Genomic DNA, 13,535 nt, shown 5'->3' with positions numbered 1-13,535 from the left:
GTCATAAGTTATTGGTATTGTTAAACATATTTTCAAATATGTGGTATCACTTGGTGCAATTTGTGAAATTAATTCACTGAATAGTATGCGACAGAAAAGTTACTTAACTCTGTTAAGTCCATTTTCTCCACACACTCTTTGCTTTAATATTTGTATGAATAACTGAATAATACCCTTTACCTATTTTATTTTTCACATTTCCATTGTTAAGATACCTTCATTATAGATGTTTTCCTTTCCTACTTTTTCTATGTACAGTGATTTGCTCGTACGACACATTTGGTGAGAAACCTTGGGACTTTTGCTTACAAAGATTAATTTAGAGATATTATTAATTTCATTATATTGATACAACCCTAAGTCATACCTACACGTACTATATGTGTGTATCTCTGTGTGTGACTATATAGCTACATATTCTGTCTCTTCTTACATATTTTTTGTTCTTTAAGATTTCATTACTGCCCTCTTTTTAAGACATCCTTTTCTAAGTAGACTCTTTTATTTAAATAAACAACGTGTTGCCTTCAAAAAGTACACTTAACCTGATTTCTTGTGTTCATCATATACTGTAATGTGCAGCTGTAATTCTGAAGTTACATTTTCAAATTCTGCAATAAATGTATGAAAAAGAAAATAACTCTAGGTAATTGTTCCCAGTCCATTGTGAATAAGTTAATTGAATCTTGTCAAAGTAAAGTGTGAATACACCAAAAATTCCTGGGGCTTAGGGCTCTAGCTTAACACAGTCAGTATTCAGCAAGTGGTATTTGCGCTACTGTGAGCTAAAACTAGAGCTGCGAAGTCAGGACCTGAGTGCGCGGCCGAGATGAGGATGAAGAGGGTCTCTCGGGTCTGGATTCCATCACGATGGACACAATAGGATCCTGGTTACCAGGGTCAACGCGGGACAGTACAGGACTGTGTATCTCCCTGGAGTCTAGTCCTCACATGTTAGACAGAAAAGAAAACCAGCAGAAGGTGTGCTAGTGAAACCTGCAGGCTGAAAAGTGCATTTGAAGGAAAGCAAAGAAATGAGAAGCCGCCACGGCCCGCTAGGTTATGGCACACTTGAGTGTCAGAACAGCTGTGAAAATGAAATCATGCATGAATCCTGTGAACAGCTGCACTGCCTGCCACTTCAGCACCACCTCCCCACCCCCACTACATATGTTATAATTTGCCTATTCCTCCCATATATTATCCTCTCAATACCTCTGAAGCCATATAATACATGTTTTTGACTGTTTGATAAGCCAACTCTCACTTGAAGGTCAGAGTCAAGGTCATGGTGTCCCAGGCTCAGTTCCTCAGTTTCTTCCTCCTCTGGATTTCTGGTAAGAGAAACATTTGTTCTTCTTCATGGATTCAAATCCTCAGAATCTCCAGCAAATATTACATATTTTCATATTCTCCAAATAGGATGCATGTAACTTACTTTTTCCTGTTTCCTCTTTTGGCAGATTCGCTGGCAGAAACTGTCCTCACACAGTCTCCAGCGCTCCTGTCAGCGGCTGTGGGAGACCAAGCCACCATCACCTGCAGGGCCAGCACAGACATTGATAATGATATGCACTGGTATCAACAGAAACCAGGAGAATCTCCTAAGCTCCTCATTAAATATACCACTGACCTTATCTCTGGCGTCCCTTCCCGGTTCAGTGGCAGTGGATACGGAACAGATTTCACCCTGACAATTAATGACCTGAAACGTGAGGATGCTGCCTATTATTTCTGTCAGCACGATGATAATCTTCCTCCCACGGTGATTCACCCTGATACAAAAACCTGCAAGTGCCCGCAGTGGGAGGCCTTGGCTGCTCCTCAGGCTTGCAGTTGAGGACCAGGCAACTCTTGGTGTCTCAGAGTTTCCTTCATGCACGTGCACACTCACTTCCCCTTTCTGTGTCTGTGGTTTCTCCTGCCCTTCTCTGAGTTCTTCCTGATGCCCTTGATACAGCAAGGACCAGAGCAGCCTGAGCACATGACACAACTTTTCCAGTGATTGCGGCCTCCAAAGCAGAGGCAAATCTCCATGGCCTGGTCACTGCCTTTGGCCGGAGTCATTATGTGTGCCACCAAGAACCAAACTAGTGGATCATTTGGTCCAGGTTTAGGCTTCAGATAATAGCATTGAAAGTAGTCCTCCCACTGCCTCTGAGCATGCTCAGTTGGTAGCATTGAAGTGAAGTGAAGACAGCAACACATACATTTGAAAACACATAAAGTGGGTGCAGATTCCTTAGTGTGCAGTTTTGCTTTGTCTCGTATCTTCTTCATTTTATTTGTTCTATTTTGACAGCTACAATGTGTCATCTTTCAGTAGGTTTTTCTCCCTTTTTTGATACAACTCAATGAAACCATGCCAGGTTGAAAGGCTTTCTCTCTCTGATTGTGGAATGTGCTACTATTATTATATGTTTAACACCTTCCCACACTCCTCAGTTTTATTTCAACACAAGTGTGTTTCTAAATCCAGAGAGCTTATGTAGACATCATAGAGGAAACTGAAAGATCAAATTTAATTTTGAAATTAGAAAGTGCATAAGAAGGTGGATCTGTGAACTGCTCCCTCTCACAGCCAGAGGATGTCGTCAGGACACCATGCGTTAAGCTCCCCTCAGCCAGCCAGGGCATGAGCAGTGGTGAGGAAAAAGGAGTTCACCAGCCCTCTGGGCAGCCAGCATGATGGGAAGAAGGCTGAATGAAACTCAGCCTAGTACTCCTTGCCTTTATACATTGTGGGTTAAGTTCTTTCCAAATCACAGCCTCATAATCAAGGCTCGTTTGTGGGTGCACAAAAAGTAATATACCATTTTTCAGCATAGAGTCCCCTTAGTTAGTGTACACAGGGGCATTAGTTTGTTGCAATCAAGACTCTTTCTCTGTCCCCTCCGTCACACAGCCTCCCTTCTCAGCGTAGGTCTCTCTCCTGTTCAGGGCCAGGCAGTGTTCTGCGCCACTCTCCTAGCAGAGCCCAGCTTGGTGTGCAGGGCTCAGCCTCTCCCCAGTCTTGGAAGGTCTCCCCACAAGTCACAGCTTGGCTGGGCTCCATTCTGCAGTGTGGACCCTCTGTGTGGAAAAGGAAGAGTCTCAGTTGACATCTGAGTTTAGAAAAGCACATGTGGGAACAAGAGAAGGGAGAACACTTGGTTGCTGAAAGGGCACTTCTCCCTTGAAACTTTTGGATTTTATGTTCATTTCTTTCCTAAGTCCTGCATGCCATTTTCATCTTGATTTTTAGACCAATTGTTATTGTTATTGACTTCTGCTATGTTGATGCCTCTGCCTGGAAAGTAGTGGTCTGTCGAGATTTATTAAGTTCTATTTAAAATAAAAGTTTATAATTTTATTAATAAGTGGGAATTTTTTAGGTTAGGTCTGAAGATTTTATTGCGAAAATGTTGGTCAGTCAAAACCTACATATTAAATCATCACAAATAGTTTCAAAATGAAAATAAAATAAAGCAGAAGGGTGATGATAACATAGCATAAGTAATAATGGATGATTTCCATATTTTAAAGATAAATACATACAATTTCAGAAAATATTTAAAAATAAAATACAATATTACACTATAGTAGAAATTGATGATTTGGAATAAAAGGATGAAGCTTTGCTGGTCCTTAAGATAATGAGCTGTGTTTGAGAATGCTGCATATTTCAACACAATATATTCCATGATGAGTCCAACTGAAATTATGACACATTATTCTTTAGTATATTAGATAAGAATATAATGGAGTACATATAAAATTTAATGTTTCCCATTTAACACGTGAGCTCAATAACTTTTTATTTTACATTGATACCAGGAATGATCAGTATCCTATTAGCAAAATAGGAAACTCCAGAACATATTTCTTACACATACTGATGAAAAAAGTAAACAAATGGAAATCTATACACTCAATAAGAAAACTTTTATATGTTTTAGATATCATTAAAATATCTACAGTGAAAGTGAAAAAGAAATTAGAAGGGAAGAGAGACAGAAAAGAAATGAAGAAAGCAAGCAAGCAAGAAAGAAAGAAAGAAAGAAAAAAGGAAGGAAGCAAAGAGGAAGGAAGGAAGGAAGGAAGGAAGGAAGGAAGTCATGCTCTTGGATTACAAGGAAATGAAAGACCTCTTTAATTACAGTAGAACACATTGGGGTTCTTCGCATACCTTTGCTCCAACCATCATTATGGGACACAGGTGAGAAATAGACCCCAATTTCTAATCTCTCCTTTGAACCAAAAGAAGCACAGTGGAATTTATTTGAAATTTTCTAACTTGTCTCTAATATTCTTAAAATCTAGTTAGTTCTATATTTCCTGATTCAGGCAGGGAAAAGAAGTATAGCACAACACTAAGGTTTTCAGACGAACCTGTGGAAGTCAGTGGTGGGCAACGTGGAACGTGGATGCCACATGTAGGACAATCGTGAAATCCAAGAAGACGTGGAAGCCATGGACAGGCTGGCTGAGGACACCATTGATAACTGATTTCAAAACAAGAGGCATCTAGAAAAAACCCACTACAAACCCAGATCCACACCCCACAAAAATTTAACAGCACTTTCTTCACTTAGGTAGAAGCCACATCCCAGGGGGAGTACCCAACCTTTAGTAAAGCTGTGTTATCAATACCCAATCACAGGGAAAAGTGTATATTTATTTCAAGTGTATAATATTTCAATAGAGGAGAAAGAGAGAGAGAAAGAGAGAGAGAGAGAGAGAGAGAGAGAGAGAGAGAGAGAGAGAGAACAAAGACGGAGAGATAGAGAATCTGTCCTATTCAAATTTTAAAACACTGCAAAAACTATCACTGAACACACAAATATCTGAGACTTACAAAGCATCATCTTTCATATGATTGCCTTAAATACTTAAATAGATGTACAGAATAAAAAGGAAACAGCCAAAGAACTGATAATAGTCTAGGAAAAAAAAACTGTATGGTTAAATACAAATATCACTTATGAGAGAACAATCACATTTTCAAAGAAATTATAGAATTAAAAAAAAAAAACAAACCACAACTAAATTGGGAAGTCCACGACTAGGTTTCAACAGGCAAAAGAAAGAATCAGCCATATTGAAAACAGTCCTGCTGGGAATTATTGAGTCATGGAATAAACAGAAAAGCATTGAATAACAGTGAGAAATGAGATTCTAAGGACTCGCTTGATGTAACCAAGCTCCTATGATGTGTACATTATATGAGCTGTGGTAGCAAAAGGCAGAAGAGACAGAGACAATTCTTGAAGAAATAACAACAAGAAATCTCTGAAATTTCAGGAAACACTGATTAGAGGTACATGGTTGTAGAAAAAAAATTAACCATCTCCAAAAATAACTCCTCAAAACAAATATGAGGGTTATTATTAGTGCAAACCAATTACTAAGGATGACCCAATTGGGTCTCCGAGCAGACAGCTCCTAGGGAATGTGGCCTTATGTATTTTAAAAATTTTCTAAGGTGATTATATTTAGAATTCATTATGAGGCATAAAGGAGGAATACTTATGCATTTAGCAAGTATGCAGACAGTTGTTCAAATGTCTTTTTTTTTTTTTTTTGCATTTTTAACCTAAGCCCAGATCTTAGAGGTAGAGAAACCAGAATCTGTTGAATCAATTAGATGAGACACCATTAATTAGCTCTTTGCCATGGCAAACTGTGATAAATGTTAGCAAATAGCATAGACCAGGGTAGAATTCAGAGGTCTCCAAACCAAGACTAAGCTGGAGTCCAGGTAGTTTCTGCATGTGGAAGACATGAATAGCTTTGGCAGCTTTGGTACATCTGAAAGGGACACCCTTGCCAATGAAAGAATGACATTATTTCTAGTTGTCTGCAGAACGTTGCTTGGTACTACACAGAAAATAACAGTGGATGAAGGTCAATAAAAATGTTTTAGAATATATGTATATAGGCCCAATGTGTACTCATTTTAATTGGAAAATACTAGAAGAATTTTATTCTCAAGACAGTGAAATCAGTATAGCACCTGAAAATATTTGAAAATAAATTGGATTGAGAGCTCTACACTCTGAGAATACACAATAGGTTCTTTATTAAAAATTGTTCTTCTGAGTAGTGATCCCAATGTAAGTAATTAATTCATGTAGTTCTCTGGCCAATTTCAAGTGTTCACAGATGTCCCCTAAGTATCTTGCAACAAAACACTTGCCACTGACAAGCACCTTCTCTGGGTCCCTAGCCTGATCAGGGCCATCTGGTGTCCCTGGGGCTGTGCAGAGTTAGTGAGGGGATCAGCCCTGCAGGTGCCCATCCCCACCCAGCCCTGCTGATTTGCATGTGCCCAGAACACAGCCCACTCCCCTGAGGATGCTTATTAGGTTAGTCATTTGCATAGCAGGAGTCAGTCCCAGTCAGGACACAGCATGTACATGAGGGTCCTCACTCAACTCCTGGGGCTCCTGTTGCTTTGGCTCCCAGGTAAGGAAGGGCAACACTGTGAAGTTACACAATGAACTGTGGTCTGTGTTCAGTGACCTTTCAAGAGATGTCATTGATATCATCATTAACTGTGTATATATTTGCTTTTATGTTCCCAATGCCAGGTGCCAAATGTGCCAAATAGATGACCCAGTCACCAACATTCCTATCTGCATCTGTAGGAGACAGAGTCACCACTAATTGCCTGGTCAGTCAGGACATAGGCAAGGATGTAGCTTGGTATCAGCAGAAACCAAGGAAAGCCCCTGAGCTCCTGACCTACGATGCATCCAGTGTGCAATCGGGGGTCCCATCAAGGTTCAGTGGCCGTGGATCTGGGGCCCATTACACTCTCACCATCAGCAGCCTAGAAATTGAAGATGTGGCAACTTATTACTGCTTACAGGAATATACTAGACCTCCCATGGTGACCCAAGCCATAGCAAAAAGCATCGAATAAAGCAGAAGTGTGAGGCTGGGCTGCCCCTGCTGCCAGTCCTGATATCACTGCTTGCTGTCAGTGAGTGTGCTGAATGCTGACATTTACAATAAAACTGCCTAGATGAAGTAAGGCATTCAGTCATTGGAATGTTTTGGTAGAGAGAGGCAAAGAGTTACTCTGAGTCTTTCGTCAGCCTCAGAACCAGACATAGCAATGCCTCGTGTGGTGCAAAGGAAAGAGTTCTACTTAGGGAGTCTGGTTTGCGGCATCATTTGGAACTCATGAGCAAAAGAGAAATCCTCTAAGTGTGACCCAAGAATTTGATGAGGGACAAGCATGGTGGTGCCCATCTGTACTCCCAGCACCCAGGCAGGGGGATTAGCAGTAGTTCAAGGCCAGCCTGGACTTATAGCAGGACCCTGTCTCAAAAATACAAAATGAAGAAAATTTGGTGAATGCTTATATTTACAATAAAACAAAGGTCAGATGGCTGTTAATCAACTGCACACTTATCTCATCCTAATTGCCACATAGGGACAGTGAGGTGATCATTTTAGAACCAGTAGGGAGGGGTTCTAAAGTCCTTTCCCATGAGCGCTTTTAATTGCCAGAAGGTGCCTATTCTGATATCTTGAATTATTTCAAGATGTTTAGCTTCATGATCACTTTGACTTTAGAAAAGAGACATGTATGGCACTGCCATTTTTGGTGAATATGTTGAATGAGTATACACTATAATATTGGTATCTCACAGAAATCCTTATAAACTTTTTGATTGGTTAAGGACTTAGAAGCAGCCACAAGTAGACACTCACAAAAGATGTCCAGAGCTCCTTCTGAAAGTGGCAAGAGCAATGGGATAACTGCATTCAGAGTGAGGGGGAGTGCTTTGAGGGGAGCGCACACAGTGCCTCCTATTGGGATAATTTTTGTAAAATTGTAATTTCAACTTGCACTAGTTAATATGACCATATCTCCTACTCCAAACAAGAATTGTCTAAGTACAGGGGATTTTGAACTAAAGAAACCGTCACAGTAGCTCATTCTAGAAGCTGGGGAGTCTCTGGCAGATTGCAGTAGCATCACTCTCTATGCCAGAACTGTCACCTTTAATTTAATTGACAGAAACAACCCACTCCTCTGGCTCTTTTCGCATACATATTACACAGGATTCCAATTTCACGAACCCAGAATAAACAGCCAAGGCAAAGGAAATGCAGCTGTAACAAAAATCACCAGTGTAAATTCCTTTGTGGTTGACCCTGGTGCAGTTTAGAAACACATAACAATGAGAGCTCCACCCTGCAGAGGGAAGGTTATTCTGATACCTGTAGCCTCATTATCCACCTCTGGGGGAGGGACCAGCTGAGAGTGCAGTTGTAGATGCCTGTGTAGAGACCCTTGTTCAGAATTAGGTTTATTCTTTAATTCTCCAGATAGTGTAAAACATGTTAGAGTTCTGTTTGACAAATATAATACCTCAGTAGTACTTTGTCTAGCTACAGAGCAGCAATAAATTGTGGACAAAAAAGAATCAAGAGATAGACTTTTAAAAATTCTATTATTTCATTTTCATGAGAAATACCAGTATTTACTTAACTCCAAGCCTCATAGAAGGACTTTATAATGAATTTATTTTCAAAAATGTACTTTTAGCAAAAGGAATATGACATATTTCTTACAGTCATTCTCCATGTTGAGCAGCGGGAACAAGTGACTCTCATTTAAGTACCCACTCGGCATAATTCTCAACAGTCAAATCATCACAATGCTCAATTTCAGTTTTGTTTTGTGCAATTATTTTCAATTTTTTTCTCATCTGCTTATTGCTGCTTGTGACAACTTTCATCAGAATGAAGTTGTGAGTGTGATAGCTTCAAGACTAAGGTCCAGTCGGGCCTGGGCTCACACCTGCAGTCCCAGCTCTCAGGAAGTTGAGGTAGGAGGATCGCCGTGAGTTAGAGGCCAGCCTGCAAAGCATAGGAAGACCCTGTCTCAGAGAAAAGAACAAAACAAGAAATCTAACCTGAGAAAAAAAGTGGGCAACGTCTAAACATTGATCAAAACTATCAAAATATAATGGAAGAAAAGTGCAGGCAAATTATAAATTGTGCATACATTGCTTATTCTCACCATGATTGATTGTCATCAACTAGATACTTGTCCTGAAGTTTAGTACAATTTGTACTCACATACACTATTGCTATATGCAACTGAGTTAGATAAAAATATAGACAGACAGAGCCAGGCCTTTGCAAGGGCCCATGCACAGGAGGAGACGCCTTGCAACTGTACGAGAGAAGGCACCTCCGCTCTGGGCCAAACCTAAAGTTAAAATATGAAACAAAATTACCCACATACATCCTAAGGATAAATGATGGGGCTTAATATTATATGAAGGTATAGATCATTGTAAAAAGCCAAATAGAGCCACTAACCCAACACTCTGCAGGAAAACTCTTGTTCTGTATTCGTGCCTGCTTGCTACAAGATTTGCTTCCCCATTTCATCTGAATTTAATCCATTTTATCTGAGCAACGATACTCATAATCTTATTGGTTGACTACAGTGTTGTCCCATGTCATGCCCACCTGTGCTTTCCCATATTTCCCACCCTGGACCTGCCTCATGTCATGGTTTTACTCCATAAAAATCCCTAGAAAAGGCAGGGTCTTTGGCAACCCACTGGGGATGGCTTTTGTTTCTAGGAAAGAATTTTTCTTTCTCTCAAAAAATATATTCTGCTCTTAACCTCTATTTTTCCTAAATTTCATCCTTTGATTTTAAAGAACGTGAAATGTAGCCAAATACCTAGCAGGTTGAGAGTGTCTTTGCCCTCTATCGCTATCTCGTTCATCATTGTTAATACAAGAGTTCTGCTCATTTCCCAGAAGCTCCTCATGCCAAGCAATTTTGTGGCACCATTACATCATCTTCTTTGCTTGTTTTTTTCTTGACCAATCAATTTTAGTTTATATTCCTTCACTCAAGGATACACAGGTGTTGTATTCTTTACATTGTCTTTTTCCTTTTCTAGGAATGTGACAGTTTTTGTGAAGCTATTTCATGTGGGCACTTTTTCCCAGGAGTGTATCCCTTCAATCTTAATTACTTCACTTGACAAATGAAGAACAATCAGGAAGTTCTTAATCAGGTTAGCAGGGTGATAGGTGAGCAGTTAACATTTTTAAATAGAGTCTTGGGAAAATGTCAGTGGTGGACAAAGCAGAACATGAGCGATTCAGTCTTGGTCTTTTCATAAAGAGACTCTTGTGAAGTGTGGGCTCAAACTGTGGTTGCCCCCGTACAAGCCTATTGAGATACTCGGGTGCCAAGGAGAGCCAACAGAAATGTAGGTCTTGGTAGGACTGGCCTGGAGGATCTGAAAAACTGGATAGGAGATTTATAAACTTTACACTGAGAAAAGAAAATATAAACTTATTTCTTATACATTCAGTATTAGTATTATAAGTAGTATTTTTCTTATGAAACACAAAGTTCATCGAATACAAGCAAGAAAATTATAATAGGATGATGAGATATTTATATCTGTATATCTATGTCTCTATATAGATATATTTGATGACCTTGTATAAGACGTAGTTTAATGACAAGGGTAGAAAATCTCTGGTGAGGCTAGCTTTCAGGAAAGGGGTAAGACATAGAGTTAAACCGATTAGGGGAAAGTAGAGTTTGGATGGAGAGGACAAGACACGATAAGGAAAGACTGAGTATACAGATGTGTCCTTAGAAATCATGAAATGTGCTCTTATATCTGTCCCTTCTACTTGGTCACATTTCTCAACATTACTGCCAGTAACTGAGCACACAAACCTAATCAAGGAATCAGAGCAATAGCAAAATCCTTGTTGCCTACAGAAGAATCACAGGCAACAGATGGTAGAAGGCTAAAAACTTCTGTGAATTTGTGAGCTGTAGTCTGATAGACTCTAATAAATAGAAACAGATAAAGATGTAGGAACCTGGCAGATAGCAGTAGAATAACTGATGGAAGACTGCTTTTATCCTGTGGGCCCTCGGGAGAGCTCATTTTCATAAATTGAATAATAATACCATTGATCAGACCGTGGATCAGACCTAAAAAGGCCCTGAGACTGTTCTGAGTTCCTGAGATCAGCCAGTCTCCCAACTCCGTCCAGCCTTCCCCAGCCCCTGAAGATTTGCATGTCTCAGAGCACAACTCACTGCCCTGAAGACTTCTTAACAAGCCAGTTACACCCTGACCAAGTCAGACCTAGTCAGAACGCCAGAACACAGCATGGACACGCAGGCTCCCGGTCAGCTGCTGTGGCTCCTGCTGCTTTGCCTACCAGGTAAGGAAAGACAACACTGGATTTCCACAGCTCGGTGTGGTCAATGTTGCCCTTCTTCAATGAAATTCCCTGGAAAAATGATTAATTGTGTGTGTGTGTGTGTGTGTGTGTGTGTGTGTGTGCATCCTTTTCCAGTTCCAGGCGTGAGATGTGACATCCAGTTGACCCAGTCTCCATCCATCTAGTCTGCCTCCACAGGAGACCAAATCACCCTGACTTGCAAGTCCAGTCAAGGCATTACCAATGATTTAGCCTGGTATCAGCAGAAACCAGGGAAAGCTCCTAAGTGCTTGATCTATGAAGCAAACAGTTTGCAATCTGGGGTGTCCTCGAGGTTCAGTGGCAGTGGATATGGGACAGATTTCACTCTCACCATAAGGAACCTGGAGCCTGAGGACTTTGCAACTTATTACTGTCAACAGTATAACAATTGGCCTCCCACAGTGATACAAGCCACAACATAAACCTCCCAGGAAGAAGTGAGAAACCAAGTGGCACCAGCTGTGTCTGCTGCCGCTTCTATCTGCTGAGAGTATTTCTTTAATGCAGGAAGTCTGCACATGAGGTGCCATGTGACTCAGTGACAGCTTGCACTCTCAGCAGCAGCAGCCTGGAGCATGACTCTGGCAAAGCATTATGGCCAGCAGTTTACAGTGACCTTCCCACAGTGACACAGGTCATAACATGCACCATAAAGTGAAGCAGAGGAGTTAAGCTGAGATAACTAATCTCATGCCCAGCAGCGGGGGAGCTTTCCTCAAATGCACCCAGACTCTGCAGATCACTGGGAAGTTTAGGAAGAAGGTCCAGAGAGGTTTCTCTACACTCTTTCTTCTCTGCTCCACATCCCTGCAAGCGTAGACATAATAATGTCTCTCCTCAGTTAAGGCAGGTCAGAGATCCGTACCTATCCCTGAGGATACGTACCAGCGTATGCATAGCAAAGTGAGCAGTGGGAGACAGGTAAAACGAGTTGCCCTAAATCACCTCCTTGCAATAACAGCATCTGAAAAACCTATTGAATCCTCTCTGCTGTAACATAAAAGCACAGCAGCGTGGGCCTCATGAAACTGTGAAAGGCAGAACACAAAAGGAGAGGTGTCCATGTCTGAAAATGCACTCTAACGTTGGGAAAGCCCCGGGAGCCTCCTGCAGCGATTGCTCTGAGATTCCCTCTCTCATTCCCCTAGCACGCCATGCAAGGTTACCACCAGTACAATGGCACAGTGTGCCGCTCTCAGGGGTGCTTTTCTTTGGGGAAGGGGGAGGGGCCAAGAGTCTAGTGTTTTCAGAGTAGTGTGGTGATTCATAGAAAGGGAATGGAAAGCAAAACCCCTCAGCTGGGCCTCTGCAACTACAGCTTGAGTAGAATCACGGGATTTCTCACATGTTAGTGCCATGGAATTGCTGGGGTCATCTGCATGTGTGTGCACCTGGTGATGACGATGCTACACCCCTAGCTGAGAGAGATGCAGACGCTCAGTGAACAAGTATAAGGGACAATGATCATGTGCATTTTGTGTGCACTTCACGATCCACACACATGAAGCATCGTGATCTCCTGGTGTTGGGATCGCTGGTACTCTCACCAGTCACTTGAGGGTTCTTAGTTCAATTCAGAAAAACATCACTGATCGACAGAGTGGAGTTCTGCTATTCGCCCTGACCACTCCTAGCACTAATTGATGTGGAATGCCAGCAATCATACCTGCCCCTCACCGGTCTGTGCTGCCAGCAGCCACCGTCAGGGCTGGCTTATGCTTGATACGGCAGCCGATTAGCAACCCTAGTGCCTCGAGCTCTTCTGTTCAATGTAGCTGCACTGGTTATGTTACTCGGGGTTAGAATTCTAAACAGTGGAGCTTCCTAGGCCTCAGTGCCCCAGGAATAAATCACTAGCACATATACGGGGTGACTGGAGGAAGGCTTTGTTTGTTTTAGAATGGTGCTTGGGAAAATGGGGTCACTACACCCAAGAGAACCTTCTCAGAGAAGCTGGAGAAGCATAAGGGGAGTGTTACTTAGGCAGCAGCTGCAGGCCTGCGATTGGTCCAAATGAAGGCTCCCTTTCAGTCCTAATTGCTTTAAACTCAAGACTTGTGATCTGATGCTGCTGACATTTCTGTGTTCAGTTCTCCTTTTTGCAACTGCAGCACCCACTGCTGAGGGGAGCCGGACTCAAGCCTGGGTGAATGTCATCCAGACAGTTGCAGCTTCATGCTGACTCTGATTGAGCTGACAGCTGTCACATTTCCATGACAGTGGGAGGGCTGAATACAGGCCCTCTTCAGGAGGTACAGTTGTGCTGACCA

At 41.6% G+C, this 13,535-nt stretch overlaps 1 gene segment (V, D, J or C); it reads left to right on the top strand.

Annotated features, from left to right (window-relative positions):
- The first annotated feature begins 1,246 nt into the window (after positions 1-1,246).
- On the top strand, positions 1,247-1,840 carry LOC111817229. The segment is given in 2 exon segments: positions 1,247-1,337; positions 1,464-1,840. Coding segments are annotated over 2 exon segments (426 nt in total).
- The last annotated feature ends 11,695 nt before the right edge of the window (positions 1,841-13,535 follow it).

Source organism: Octodon degus, unplaced genomic scaffold, assembly GCF_000260255.1.
Source record: "Octodon degus isolate 3935 unplaced genomic scaffold, OctDeg1.0 scaffold00052, whole genome shotgun sequence".
Classification (NCBI taxonomy): Eukaryota; Metazoa; Chordata; class Mammalia; order Rodentia; family Octodontidae; genus Octodon; species Octodon degus.
This window is presented reverse-complemented; position numbering and strand designations above follow the sequence as displayed.